At 38.0% G+C, this 15832-nt stretch overlaps 3 protein-coding genes and 2 pseudogenes across 3 annotated transcripts; 1 reads left to right on the forward strand and 4 right to left on the reverse strand.

Moving 5' to 3' along the window:
- Positions 1–217: 217 nt before the first annotated feature.
- LOC101308163 lies at positions 218–1326 on the forward strand. Its single transcript, XM_004295390.1, has 3 exons — positions 218–231; positions 320–358; positions 675–1326. The coding sequence occupies exon 3, from the start codon at positions 679–681 to the stop codon at positions 1324–1326; it is 648 nt and encodes a 215-aa protein (XP_004295438.1). The 5' UTR covers positions 218–231; positions 320–358; positions 675–678.
- A 1063-nt stretch (positions 1327–2389) lies between these two features.
- On the reverse strand, positions 2390–3994 carry LOC101308451 (reticuline oxidase-like protein-like). Its single transcript, XM_004295391.1, has one exon. The coding sequence runs from the start codon at positions 3992–3994 to the stop codon at positions 2390–2392; it is 1605 nt and encodes a 534-aa protein (XP_004295439.1).
- A 673-nt stretch (positions 3995–4667) lies between these two features.
- LOC101308752 lies at positions 4668–6411 on the reverse strand (annotated as a pseudogene).
- A 2387-nt stretch (positions 6412–8798) lies between these two features.
- Positions 8799–10529, reverse strand: LOC101309041 (annotated as a pseudogene).
- A 2250-nt stretch (positions 10530–12779) lies between these two features.
- LOC101295690 (reticuline oxidase-like protein-like) lies at positions 12780–14369 on the reverse strand. Its single transcript, XM_004293648.1, has one exon. It carries the CDS (start codon positions 14367–14369, stop codon positions 12780–12782), a length of 1590 nt encoding a protein of 529 aa, XP_004293696.1.
- Positions 14370–15832: the final 1463 nt, after the last annotated feature.

The raw sequence follows: 15832 nt of genomic DNA on the forward strand, positions 1-15832 counted from the left end.
TGGAGGTGATGTAATTAAGAATGTTAAAGTATATATTTCAAATATGAAAATACATTGAAATAAAAAAAAACTTGGCAGAATGCCATTTGTGGTTCTGAAGTTGAAGCTAATTATAATTAGACCCTCAAGTTGATTTGTTTTTCTATCCGCCCCAACGTTCCCAATTCTGCTCCCGGCAAATCATGGCCTTCTCCTCTACCTGGAATTATGTGGCCCATTCCCGTTTCAAAGGTCAGTAAGCTTTCAATGCTGCATGGTTTCTCTTATCTCTTGGGTTTTCAATCTTGTTCTTCAATTTCTCTTGAAATTGCCTTTGCAGGACCCAGTTTGTTCGTTCATTTTGGCAGAGGAGTAAAGGGTATGCATGGCCTTAACTTTTATACTTTTGTGCATTTTAGTTCATGCGCAGTAATGATTTTGGAATGTTATTGGCTTGAAAGTTTGAATCTTTGTTCAATCTAGATGAGATGCAAAATTGTTAGTTCTCTTTTTCTGTGTTCTCTCTCTCACATGGAGTTTCTATGTTCTCTTTGAAACTAAAAAAATTAGCTCTGGTTTTTCTCTATTTCCAAATGTTTCTGTTGTTCTACATGTTTGAGGTGAGGGATTTAGTTGATGGGTTGCCTATGTGTAGACTTGATCTAATATTGGATTTGTGGGATTCTGGAACTTAGAGAAATGCAAAGAGGTAAAACTGCGAGTATAAAAGAGCAAATCGAAAACCTCAAGGTCCGTGGATTCTGTGTGGAGACACGAAAAGATAACAACCGGCCTAGAGGACATTGCTCTATAGTCATGGATCCGCCTTTTTATAAAAAGCTGAAAATTATGGGGGATCAAGAACGGATTTTCAGTATACTGACAGATCTCTATATCTTATCCGAAGTGAAGTTAACTTTTGGCACGAAGGGTTTGTTTTCTTGCTTGTACGAACATGGAGTAGAAGACACATGGAGAGCATTTGTTGAGACTATGAAAGGGAGAGCGACTTCTTCCTCCGATGCTTACTTGAAAGAGGAACTCAAGAGAATGGAGAAATGGCTAGACGATGTGGAGCCTTTGGCAAAAGAAATATATCAGGTGCTGATTGTTTGCCACAGACAGAAAGTGTCTAAGCCTCAAGGAGAATTTCATTTTGAAATTCTTCCCGACCGTTTTGGTTCGATTCTGATTAAGCTATCAAAGCTTCGGTCGAAATGGAAAGCTATTGCATCCTTGGAGCATGGAAATTTGTTAGATGAATTAGAAAAGCCAGAACTTGATTATGTAGAGATTTTGATTGAGGTACACAACTTTGTGGTCGTTCAGCAAGTATTGCAAGAATAACTTTGGACACCAGATAATGACATGATGTTAAAGACTTCAGTTGACAATAGTAACGTTTTTACAAATGAATAGAGCATGGTTGGGGTTGTTTCTGTTTCTTTTCCCAGTGCTGCGTTGTTGTATCAGACTCCTTCATTAAGTGAGTTATCAATGCTTGCTTTCTTGGAGAGTTGGAGTGAATGTAGATCCATCATTCCATCTAGTCCAAGCACTTGGAAGTACGATATTCTCTAATGCCCAGAAAGTATCTTCCAACTCCTATTTTCTTTTAGCAAAATCTGATGCTGCTCTGCCTTCACAATGCCTTGGGACAGAAAACATCGATTGCTCTGTTTGTCTCTGAAGAAATATACTGATCTTACGTCTGTTATAATATGATCTAGTGTCTTAAAATTCCTCATGTTCACACTTTGAATTGGAGTTTGGAACCATTGCTATGTCATATAGTAAAAGCCTCCCTATTCTTAGGTTTAGTCTGCAATTCACTTAGCAATGAGCTAAAGTTGGCAATCTTGTGCAAGAAGACTACAAAGCTGATGCACTTATTTGAAGCAAAATCAGTTAAAATCCAGTATTTAGTCTCTGATGGCGACAAGGAATCTGAGGCATATTGGAGAACTGAGAAGAGTAAATGCCTACATGGCTGTATTTTCAGTTTCACCAACTACATCCTCAGACTAGGATGCAGAGACAATAGATAGATGAATGGTTGGAATGTTTGATACATTAGATTTGTTGCTGAACAAAATTTCATGCATTTCGTTCCTATTTCTTTTGAATGTAATGTTCCATTTTTCTGTTGTTATGTTGGTCTAGTATTACGCGTTCTTCCCTTTAGAGCTATTAAAGCCTTTGTTGTTTCGGTCTGGTACTGAGGTCGTGTATTTAATACATTTATTCATAAGTTCATATATATGATGAATCAAATGAAGAAAACAAAGAGAAAAATGGGGTTGGCACTTGTACAGAATAAATTGAAGCAGAACATTCTCTTGTTTTATTTCTTTGCGCTGTGTATAGAATCAAACACTGAACTATGATCCTCCTTTCATAATTCCTCCTTTCATAATACTTTGGGCGCAAGAGTTGGAATGCTCTGTTCATTTCTGAAGAAATTATCAGGATCTACCTTTGTTTTAGTCTGCACTAACCTTTCAAAATTATGCTTGAAGTACTTAACCCCATAAACTTCTGCTTCCTTGTAGTCACCCTTTGTATTGGTTCCTATGTCGATATCCCGATAGTTCAGAAAAGCCTCCCTTGGATTCTTGGAAACATGAGGAGTCATTGCTTCATGGAGTTTTGTAGTCAAATTTAAGTACCTGTTGGTGGTCTCTAGCCTTCCATCTATCCAGTTAAATGAATATTGGATCTTGAATATGTTGCCTGCTCTATGTGGAAATGGAGTTTCAGTGTCTGGAATCTCACTCATTTTTCCTCCATAAGGATTCCACAGCATTCCACCATCCCCAATTTCTATCATCACTTTCCACAAAGCCTCCATATCTGTCTTTGAAATCGGTTCCTGCACATAGTCTGATTTCCGCTTCAGGTATATCATTCCCATTGGAACCCTACTGAGCAAAACATCAAGGGAAGTCCCATTAGGGTAACCAGCCCAAAACAGAATTGATTCTATCCAGCTCATTTCGATGCAATCCTTCTGCTGCAAACCCAATTGAGGCAGGCTTTGGTTCAGCAGCCTCAGAAGCCTTGCAGAATCCCCCAGGAACAAGGAAACAAAAGTTACCTTGATTGTCTTTTCACCTTCTCTGCTTCCATTCCCTGGTGCTAGCATCACTCTAATGAACAGATCATTGTCTATATTATCAGCAACTTTCTGCCACTGCACAACAATGTCTGTGGCACCTTGTTCTAATGTCCTGTCGACCTGGAACACCGTCACCTTCTCAGGAACCTTAACCAACTTGATCTTCCAAGCAAGAATGACTCCAAAACTTGCTGCACCACCCCCTCTTATGGCCCAAAAGAGGTCTTCTCCCATTGATTTCCTATCGAGGATCTCACCGTTCACATTGACAATTTGTACATCGACGATGTTGTCGACAGAGAGTCCATATTTTCTCATCATGTTACCATACCCACCTCCTGTGAAGTGTCCACCAGCACCAAGCGTAAGACAAACACCTGCAGGAAATCCATGGACTTTGCTCTTTGTAGAAATCGCATAGTAAATTTCTCCAAGAGTTGCCCCAGATTGTACCCAAGCACTCTCATCAGCCAGATCAATATTGATGGACCGGAGATTAAACATGTCAAGAACAATAAAGGGCTTGCTGGAGACATATGACAGGCCCTCATAATCATGACCACCACTTCTTATTCTGATTTCTAAGCCTACACGTTTGGCACATACAACAGTGGCTTGAACATGGGAATAGTTCTTGGCCGCCACGATTAGCAGCGGTTTCGGGGTTGTGGGAGTGGAAAATCTGAGGTTTCTCACATAAGATTGCAGGACGGATGAGAAATTGGCATTTTTGGAGGTGTAAACGACTTCGGAGATTGGACTAGAGGACTGAGAATGGTTTGAAAGGCATTGGAGAAAAGTGGTTTCAACTGAGGATGAATTTGTAGCGTATGAAACTGGTGATATCACTCCAAGGATTGAAAAAACGGAGATCATTGCTAATACTAAAGGCTTCATTTTTGCTGGAAATGCTTCTCTTCTCTCTCGAGCAACTGCTATATATTGAGGTGGGATCTTAGCCAATTTGGATATATTTCCATGTAAATAATTCGATGAATTAATCTTAGCTCTTGATGATTGTACATGCACCGGACTATGAATAAGAAAGAAATCTTTTCCAATAATTATTGTCACATTATTGAAAATTAACTAGATTTCTAATTTTATCCCCAAGTTTTTTCCGTTAGGTTACACAATTTTGAATTGTCCGAGTTTGTTCCATGTGTACCGCAGGAGAATCATGTAAATACCTACAAACAATATTTGCATGATTCTCCTAATGTATGTACGTATACATAAGGAACATGCATGTAACACAAATGACAAATCTAATTATTTGGTGCCAATTAATTATCATCCAGTAAAATGCATGTAACAGAAATGAATTTCAGGGGATACGTTTTCATGAGTTTTTGAGTGCCATGAATATTGAAATTAATCCCAGATGAACTGATCGATGACTGTTAATGAGTATTAATAAATAATTGATGTTATATAGTTGCCATAGATTAATATTTGAATTTGCGTTCACAAACTTATTATTAATTTCATGTCCAATAAGGTGTATCAAATTATTGTAGTTTCACTTTCACGTACATTGTCACGTACAATGTAACCACTGTGAAAGTATTTATTTATCTGTGATAGGCTTCCATCTCAACAGCGGTGGGATACTTTGTTCATGCTTGAAAAAATTCTGAGGATCAAGCGCACTTTTCACACACCAATCGTTCAAAATTGCCTTTAAAATACGATCTTCCATAAACCCTAGCATGTTCGGTGCTGTTCTGATCAAGCACATTGGAGCCTATGTCAAGATCCCTATAGTTATGCAAGACCTCTCTTGGGCTCTTGGACACGTACGGATTCATACTCTCGTAAAAGTTTATCGACAAATTAAGGTACTTGTCTGTGCTCTCAATCCCTTTGTCCATCCAATACGTCCAGTACTGAATCATAAAAAGATTTCCTGCTCTGTGTGGGAATGGAGTTTCTGACTCGGAAATCTCATTCATTCTTCCACCATATGGGTTCCATTGCATGTGCGTCGTCTCATACTGATTCATCATCTTGTCGAATATCAAATTCAGGATCTCTTTCGAAATCGGTTGTTTTACATAATCCGACTTGCCTTTGAAGAAGAACGGCGGTGGTTGGGTTGGTCTCTTTACTAGAGCCTTTATGGGAGTTCCAGATGCGTATTCGGCAAAGTATATAGTGGATTCAATCCAACTCATTTCAAGGCAGTCTTTTTGCTCCAAACCCAGTTCAGGAAAACTGTCACTTACCAAAGAAAGAAGGTTTTCCCTTCGTCCTAAATAGAGACCACGAAATGCCACTTCCACAGTCTTCTTTCCTATTTGCGTAGTACTATTCTGGACTTTTGAAGTTGCTCTAATGAAGAGTTCTTTAGGTAGGTTTGGCGCAACGTATTGCCACCTGTTAGAACAAAAAATAATTACACAAACTAACTCAAGAAACCATGCAAAATACAAGTATGCAAATCAAATCTCCACTGTGTCAAATGTTCGAGTACGTACCTGTGAAGAACATCCGCAGCGCCTTGCTCAAGTGTCTTTGTAACTGTGAAAACAGTGACAATAGGTGGAACTCGAACCAATTTGATCTTCCATGAAAGAATGACTCCAAAGCTTGCTCCACCACCTCCTCTAATGGCCCGGCCAGAATAGATCTTCTCCCATGCATTTTCTATCAAGGATTGTACCATTCACGTTTACCAGTGTAGCATCTTCTATATTATCCACTGTAAGGCCAAATTTTCTCATCATCGAGCCATAGCCACCACCACTGAAAAGACCACCAAGACCAACAGAGGGGCAAACTCCTCCCGGAAATGCATGAACTATGCTTTTTTGTGCAATGCTATAGTAAAGTTCTCCAAGAATGGCTCCAGATCCAACCCATGCGCTTTCATCTGCGATGTTAATATCAATCTCTCGAAGGTTAAACATGTCAAGGACTATGTAGGAGGCATTTGAAATGTACGATATGAAGGATAAACCCTCGTAGTCATGGCCACCACTGCGGATTCTCATATGTAAACCATGCTGTTTTGCACACATCACGGTTGCTTGGACATGGGATTCATGTTTAGCTGTTACAATAGCCAAAGGTTTTGGAGTTGTGGGTGTGTAATGTCTGAGGTTTCTAATATATGATAGCAGAGCAGATTGAAAAATGGTGTTTTCTCGGGTGATAATGGCTTCGGAAACTGGGTAGGAGGAGTTGGAATATTTCGGAAGGCATTGGAAGAAGTCATCGAGAATGGGATTTGAAGTTGCCCATGAGATTGATATTGAAAGGGAGAGGACTGAGAGTGTGAAGACTAGTAATGCTGAGCTTGGTATCTTCATTTTTGCTTGTAGAGTTTTTTCTAAGGCCATATATGTTGCTCTGCATGTCTTCGACTTCTAGCATGGCACTATTTATAATGTCAAATTAACCAACCCGACTCCTTGTTTAGTAACTGCTTAATTGCATCAAAATGAATCCTGGATATTTGGATTTTATGAATCATTGGTCTTTCTGCATGTGATGGATGCACTTGTTTAATTTCAAACTTCCTAGAAAAAGAAGTTTGTTATGTTGAGAGAATCTCCATTTTGCATCATATGACCATTAAATACAAATATTCAAGATAAATTAACCCAAAGAAAGAAGGACATATTTATGGATTATCAATTGACCCCGAGAGAGTTTGACCAAATCTATTAGGCAAAAAATAATTGTACGTACTCATGAGAGAAACTTGCTTGACTACCTAGGAAAAGAAATATAAAAAAAAAGGTAATTAAGTTGTCATATAAAGTCACAATTTCTAGGGCTGGCATTTTAAGCCAAGCAAGCCGAATCAACCGAAATTCCAACCGAGCCAATACCAAGTTGTACCGAGAGTATGGCTTATCGAGAGTTCGGCTCGGCTCAACCGTACCATATCATGTATTCGGCTCGGCTACAGTATTGAGGTATTGCATACCTTCGGTATACCGAGCCTACCGAAATAGATGTATACTCCATATAATTCCAAAATAGTGGTGAATTTGCAAGAGTTGAGTGTCGAAACCCTCACCTCATAGTTGCAAAGAGTAGTCTCAAACCACCAGACCACACGTCTTCTTGACTACATAATATACAAAAGCTAAATATAAACATGTATGCATTAGTATTCACTTAATTAGTCCTTTTCTTACTTCTTCTTTCACTTTCTCAAATCCATTTTGTGTGGTTATTTTCTTCGCCTCCTCCAGTCCTCCTCTATCATTATATGCAGAAGTGCAAAACGCTAGAATTGGTATGCGAGATCTTCCTCTTTGATTTTTTAATTTTTATCCTAAAGGCTTTCTTCGTTTCAATAATCTCCTGACATTTTATCAATTTATCATCATCTGCATCATCAAAGCTGTATCATCTCCACTTTCATAATTCACTTTTTGTTTAGTTTCCTTCAGATCTTAGAATTTTGGTGAAAATTAGAGTTGGGTTTTCATAATTTGCAGGTGTAGTATGAGAAACATGTCATCCAAGCTTAGAAAATCGAATGGGTTTTAGCAGGTTTGGAATCAAATGAGCTTTTAGTAACTATTTTTTTCATCTTCTTCTCTAGATCGGTAATTCCGATTAACAACCGACTCCAAACCGACTTGTCGGGATACCGATTTTTTGGATTGATTATTGTTTGGAAATCTCTATACCAAAGAAGATCGGCTCGGTAGCCGGTTTGAGACTAAAAAGTCGGTTACCGTTCCGGTTCCAGCCTTAACAGTTTCATGGCTCTACATGAGCATTATCTTTCTAGTATAGAATGTTGTTTTACAGCTTCATACTCGTTACAAAATGGTGGTTGTTAAAACATATAGGTTATATAGAGACTCTTGATATTATGTTGGATCTTACATTCTAAAGCCCAATATATAACAAGAGACTCACCGAAGATAAATCAGGTGTCTCGCCTAAGAATATGTATTCTAACATGCACCGTTTAACAATTAGCTAGTACACTACATGTTACTTCATTCGCTTTACAATTGTGATGACAAACCAAAACGACAATGCTCACGTAGAGCCACAAATTACTATTATTGTAAGCTTTCATTGTATGTTGCTAGCACATATATAACCCGGTGGCACTAAATTTCGTTGTGTCATTAAAAGTTGCAACCATCTGACAAAGCAAAGAACTCGTTGTTTTCCCATGACAAACATGGCACACAAACCGCACAAACCAGGACAATGCTCACATCTCGAAACACCGAAATTACGACTTATTGGAAGCATGAACTAAAATCTGTAGGCCCAGCACATATTAGGCCTATCACATGTTAGGCCCAGTTCATCTCCAACTAAAAACACTAGTAAAATGAAATTTAAAAGCAAACCAGCCCATATTAGGCCCAGCACATGAAACCACGACCCAAGATCTGTTCAAGACTTAAAAGGCCGGTAGGTCTTGTAATGATAATATGACATGATGACTTGACGAGTACATTCCCAAATTTCACCATTTTTGGCTTAGTGACCCCTTCTTCACTCAGACTCATAAAAACTATATAGAAGTTTTTGCCCAGAAATGATAACCGAAAATCTTAAACAAATATGATAGTAATGTAATTAGATGAAATTGATGTGATCTTAATTTATTTGTAATTAAAGAGGTAACCATGCCATCAAGACTTGTACACTATAGTATAAAATTGTATCTCATCAACTATGTAATCAAGCTAATTCATCTCTATGGAATCCATTATTTATTGGGAAGTGGTGGGATACTCTGCTCATGTCTGAAAAAGTTCTCAGGATCAACCTTGGCTTTAACACTTGCCAATCTATAAAAATTGTCCTTGAAGTACTTTCTTCCATAAACTGAAGCAGTCTTGATCTCAGTCTGGTTATTCCAATTGGCACCATTGTCGAGATCCCTGTAGTTCTGGAAGGCCTCTCTAGGGTTCTTGGACACAAATGGAGTCATTGCTTCACGAAACTTGCTTGACAAGTCAAGGTACTTTTTCGTGTCCGTTTCATTCGTCCAAAGAGTGTAATATTGATCGAATCTTAAACAGGTTTCCCGCTCTGTGTGGGAATGGAGTCTCCGACTGAGAAATCTCACTCATTCTTCCACCATAAGGGTTCCACTGCATCTGAAGCGTCTCTATAGCAAGTATCTTCTGCCACATGGTTTCGATTGCCTCTTTCGGAATCGGTTCTTTCACATAATCAGACCTGCTTTTGAAGAAGAATTCTGGTCCCTTTGGCCTGTCGAGAAGAGCAGTTGTGGGAGCTCCAGCTGGGTAGTCCGCCAAGAATAAAGTCGCATTTACCCAACTCATCTCATTGCAATCTTTTTGCTCTAAACCGAGTTCAGGAAAACTGTGGTTTAGCAAAGCAAGAAGGCTTTCCTTTTGTCCCAAATAGAGTCCAAGGAATACCACTTCCACAGTCTTATTGCTCACTTGGCTAGTACCCTTACGGAGAATTGAAGTTGCCCTAATGAAGATGTCTTTTGGTAGCTTCGGCGCAACGTATTGCCACCTGATTAGAACAAAGGGGAACTGATTAGAACGCACAGAAATTAGAAGGGACCAATATTGTAAGACTGTAAAACAATGTGTTAATGAACATATATATGCATTATACTACGTCAAAATAATAGATACCTGTAAAGAACATCTATCCCGCCTTGTTCGAGTGTCCTGTTAACTCTGAAAACAGTCACGGTGGATGGAATTGGAAGTAACTTGATCTTCCATGCAAGAATGACTCCAAAGCTTGCTCCTCTAATGGCCCAAAATAGATCTTCCCCCATGGATTTTCTATCAAGGATTGTACCATTCACGTCTACTAGTCTAGCATCTACTATATTATCCACTGTAAGACCAAATTTTCTCATCATCGGACCATAGCCGCCACCACTGAAAAGGCCACCAAGACCAACAGAGGGGCAAACTCCTCCTGGAAATGCATGAGCATTGCTTTTCTCCGCAATCTTATAGTAAAGTTCACCTAAGATAGCTCCAGTCTCGACCCAAGCACTTTCATCTGCAACATTAATATCAATCGATCGAAGCTTAAACATGTCGAGGACTATATAGGAAACATTTGACATATATGAAATGAAGGATAGGCCCTCGTAGTCGTGGCCACCACTTCGGATTCTCATGTGCAAACCATTTTGTTTTGCACAGATCACGGTTGCTTGGACATGAGTTTCATGGCTGGCTGTTATAATAGCCAAAGGTTTGGTAGATGTGGCAGCCAAAAGTCTGCGGTTTCTAATATATGAAACGAAAGCAGAATGGAAATTCGTGCTTTGTTGGGTGATAGTTTGTTCGGAAATTGGATACGAGGAATTGGAATATTTCGGAAGGCATTGGAGGAAGCCATCGAGAACGGGATTTGAAGTTGTGCATGAGACTGAGAGTGAAAGCAAAAGGACTGAGAATATAAAGAGTGGTAATGTCGAGCTTGGTATCTTCATGTTTAGTCTGGAATTTTTCAACTACAAGTCTTCAATGTCCTTCTCATTTCACTTCCTGGTAATGGTGATATTATATATATGATCGATATCGAAGCTACCAAGTCCTTGTTCAGCTTCTGTAAACTAGAATGAATTGAATATGCAACCAATGAACCAAAGCTATCCTAAATTCCTAATTAAGTTTTGGATTTAATAGTCAACGATGCAAACCAAAATCTTATTATGATCAACCAACTCATTTTCGGACGCTGCAAGCAATAAAACCTTATCTAAAGTTGATTTAGATTTGCTAGAAAGGTCAAAATTTGAATTGGAGCAATAAAGTAGAAAAATTATGAGAAATTATATTGAAATCTCGTAATTGAGCTCATAAAACATGATAATTGAAATAATACAAATTTTCTTAGTAACTAAATTATTATTAAAGTGATTTTTTTTTTAAAGATTGATATTAAAGTGAATCTAATAATAAATTAGTTACTAAATTTTATATTATTTGTTACTAAAAACCCTATACGGAATTTTATAATACATTCATTTTTCCATATATAGAAGGTCACTAAAACGTTGGATTTATTGTCATTTCCATCATCATGAATTGCATTGCTGGAGAAAATCTAGCCAGAAGGGAATGGAAAATAAAACTTAATTTGACCATCTTACACAAATTAATTCTACGGGATTCCTTATTCATAGCATAATATATACAAAGGATAGAGCCAATATCCTATCAAGAGCAACACCACAATGGTGAGACCATTCGCCAATACGAGGATGTGCCTTAAGAACCGGGCTGCGTGTAGAATTCCTGTGAACCAATATTTGAAACTGATTAGGGTAGACAACTTTCTCCGTGTTGGGAAAGAAGTGGCTGTCTAATACAAGGCCGACGGATAATTGATTATCTGAGGATCTAACTTTCTTACTCCTTGTGTGATTTGCGGAAATAGCAACAAAAAGAAAACACAATATTTAACGAGGTTCGGCAATATGCCTACGTCCTCAGGACAACAGTAGTACTTTCTTCCACTATACTAAATAATGAGATTACAAGAAACACTCACTCTAGACTAACTAAAGTGGTAACACACCTCTCTCTCTCTCAAGAGGAATTTTTTTCTCACTAATCACTCAAGTGAGGATCACACTACAACTATCACAAACTCTCTCTATTTTGCTTGTGACTCTGCCTTGGGTTGTTTGCTGCAAGCTTTCATGCCTTTATATAGGCAAATGGTTTCATGCATAAGCCATGCATTCCATACGTAACATGCAAGGGAAGAAAAGTCAAGTTTCTTCCATGATTCATGCTCAATGTCTTCATACTCATAAATGCTTGTCTTCCTCCATCTTCAAAGATTGCTGCCACCACCACCCTAAGTTTATAGCTTTGTTTCTTACCTTTCAAAATATACTGCACCCACTTTGCTATTCCTATATCAACCAGCTTTGTTTTCATTGAATGGGTCACCAAGGCTACAGCAACAAATGCTTTCCTCATGCAGTAAACACCACATGAATTTCAACCTCCAATTAAGGAGGGACTGACCCATCACTCCGATCCCAAGCTTGATCATCTTGTATTGTCAACCCTACTCGAGGAAGGAACCTATGCTCGTTCAATACAGCCAATGCATTGCAGAATAGAAGTGCAGCAACAGGGTAGAAGGAGTCTTGGTTTCAAACAACGACCAGCGGTCAACTTAACCATGATCAGATGGTCAGTAAAAGATATCAAGTAAATGACTTACTAGGGTTGGAGTGCATCACCCGCCCAGTGTATTACATTGCCATGTGTCATATAAAATTACGAGTTGATTATCATTCTTCTGGGCTAAAATTATGGAAAAATTGTATTTCCCTTTTTTGGGAGGTATTTTTATTGATTGTAAAAAAATATTATTAAATAGCTTTTTTTTTAGAAATTATCAAATAGTTAATCAATAATAGAATTTGTAATTGAAAAGGAAGTAACTGATTACGAGTCATAATTATTTTAGCTATTCACATTACTGACAGAGTTACAGGAAATTAGTAATGAAAACAAGAATTTAAGGGATTCCCTCCTTTGGCATCTTCACAAAAAATTTCAACTTTTAAAGGAAATAATTTATTACACGCGAATTCCTCAATCCTCACTTCAATTTCCAACAAAATATGTGACATTATACCCTCAGGATCGATTAATATCCAGATTAAAGTACTGATGAAAGTTATTTTCAGATCAGTGTTCAAAGAGCCAGGATCGCTCTAAAGTGGCGGGATACTCTGTTCATTCTTGAAAAAATTCCAAGGATCAACCGCAGTTTTCACACGGACCAGTCTATCAAAGTTTTCTTTGAAATACATGCTTCCATAATTCCTAGCAGTTTCAACATTAGTCTGATTACCCGTATTGGCACCAAGGTCAAGATCCCTATAGTTTAGGAAGGCCTCTCTTGGGTTCTTGGACACAAATGGAGTCATTTCTTGATACATTTTGCTAATCAAGTCAAGGTAGCGGTGTGCCGTCTCAGCCTTGTCTTCTTTCCAATATCCCAGATACTGAATCAAGAACAGGTTTCCTTCCCTGTGAGGGAATGGAGTTTCCGACTCCGAAATCTGACTCATTCTTCCACCATAAGGGTTCCATTCCATGTACAGTTTATCCAGACCCGGCTTTAACATCAAGTCCAATATCGATTCTATTCCATGTTTCGGAATCGGCTCTTTCACATAGTCTGACTTGCCCTTGAAGAAATCTGGCGGCCCCATTGGCCTATCAAGCAGAACAGTTGCGGGAGTTCCAATCGGGTGGTTACCCCAGAACACAGTGGATTCTACCCAACTCATTTCAAAGCAATCACTTTGCTGCAAACCCAATTCAGGAAAACTCTGATTCATCAAAGAAAGAAGTTTCTCACTATCTCCCAAATAATGACAAATGAATGACACTTGCATAGCCAACTTACCTGAAGTACTATTTTGCTTCACTTGAAGCATTGCCCTAATGAAGATCTCTTTAGGCAGCTTAGGCGCTACGTATTGCCACCGATGAACAGTATCGATAGCGCCCTGTTCCAAAGTCCTTAAAACATTGAATACAGTCACTCTGGTTGGAACTGGAACCAATTTGATCTTCCAAGACACAACGACTCCAAAGCTTGCTCCACCACCTCTAATGGCCCAGAAAAGATCTTCTCCCATTGATTTTCTATCAAGCATTGTACCGTTCGCATTGACTAGCTTAGCGTCTACAACGTTATCGACTGTAAGTCCATATTTTCTCATCAAAGGGCCATAACCACCACCACTAAGATGGCCACCAATACCAACAGTGGGGCAAACTCCAGCAGGAAATCCATGCACATTGCTTTTGTTTCCAATATTGAAATAAAGCTCACCAAGAGTAGCCCCAGATTCTACCCAAGCACTCTCGTCCGTGACATTAATATCGATGGATCTAAGATTAGACATGTCAAGCATGACAAAGGGTGTGACACTTGATACGTACGATAGACCCTCAAAATCATGGCCACCGCTTCGGATTCTTATTTGAAATCCATGTTGTTGTGCACAAATGACAGTCGATTGGACATGGGATTCATGCTTGGCTGCTACAATCGCCAAAGGTTTCGGTGTTGTGGGTGTGGAATATCTGCGGTTTCTAATGTATGCCAAGAGAGCAGGTTGAAAAGAGGTGTTTTGGTACGTGTAAATGGCTTCAGAGATTGGGGAGGTGGAGTAGTGAGAATGATTTGTAAGGCAGTGGAGGAAGTCAGTTGTGCGAATTGGATCTGAAGTTGTACATGGTACTGAAAACGAAAGGACTGATAGAATAACGAGCACTAGAACCTTCATTGTATTTGGATGTTCAAGAATCTGGAGTACTAGCGCAGTGCATGTTTGGTCGTGTTTATAACAATTTCAATTTGTCATTCCAAATTGGTACGAAATTTCTTTTCTTTTTCGAGATAATCAATTTATGATACATTTCTTCCAAAAAAAATAAAATTATGATACATTGTTAATGCATTTTAGGAAGTTGATAAACATTTGTTAATGGTATAAATGCTTTTAAAGTAATGATGTAGAAACGGTGTATGCATCTCAACCACATGGTGCATGTATGAATAAATTATTTCTAAATGTTTAGGTATATTATTGTTAAAATTGAAATTTATCAATTTTTGAGGTAAATTGATGCTCCAACAGAGAGGATAAATCATTGCTAAATTAGATAATTTCTAAATAAAATTGACAAATTTGTCAATTTTTGATGCATAACTGTTAAAATATAATAAATAGCAATTACTGATGGAGCAACATTGTTAAATCGATACCTAAATTTCAAAATTATAGTTAAATATAACAATTTTGGAGCTCATATTGATAACCTCAAAAATTATTACGTTTAATTTTTTTTTCTTTTTTGGGAATAGCAATAATGTTGGAGATGTTCTTAAAAAGTTTGTAATCCTTAATGTATAATAACATATCTGAAATTTTGGTAAGCACACAAGTTTGCCGCAAAACCTTTACTACTATTCTTGTTTCATTTGCTACAGGCATGGAAATTAATCCAATCATCTAAGTTTGTTTATTTCGACTATATGTGTTTCCGTATGGTCACCGGGGGTGAAGCTATATAAAATCCAAGAAGAGCGCTCCACCCAGGGACGGAGCCAGGAATTCGAAATACCCTGGGCTAAATTTACCATATAATTTCTTTTTGTTATAAACGCCAATCAATTATTTTTCTTTTACCATAATTTTTTATCGGTTGGTGTATAAATTTAAATAATATAGTATCTGTAGAAATTTGTCATGACTTTTCAATTAAAAATGAGAAAAACTTTGTCATTTATTTCAATCCATTCAAGTCCATTAATAAGCAATAGTGGGACAGTAAAGAAAATTAAATAAAATAAAACAAATTTACTAAAAATAAAAAAATAAAACATCAAAGTAAAAGATATTGTGGGTTATTACCAAGCTAGTGAAATTAAAAAAGCAAAGAAAAAAGTCAAAAAACACAAGTCCATAGCAACGAGACAGAAAGATTGGCTGAGCAAGTTATAGAATATTTTAATAAAAATATAGTTTACACATGTAAAAAGTTGATTGGGTAAGAATTGTTCTCTGAGCTACAGCCCATGTAGCCTATAACTAAGATCCGTCTCTGGCTCCACCTCCAAAGTCCACAACCTATTAACAAATTAAAGAACATGACGTTTTGGAGAGAGAGAGAGAGAGAGAGAGAGAGAGAGAGAGAGAGAGAGAGAGAGAGAGAGAGAGAGAGAGAGAGAGAGAGAGAGAGAGAG

This window comes from Fragaria vesca, linkage group LG3 (genome assembly GCF_000184155.1).
Source record: "Fragaria vesca subsp. vesca linkage group LG3, FraVesHawaii_1.0, whole genome shotgun sequence".
Classification (NCBI taxonomy): Eukaryota; Viridiplantae; Streptophyta; class Magnoliopsida; order Rosales; family Rosaceae; genus Fragaria; species Fragaria vesca.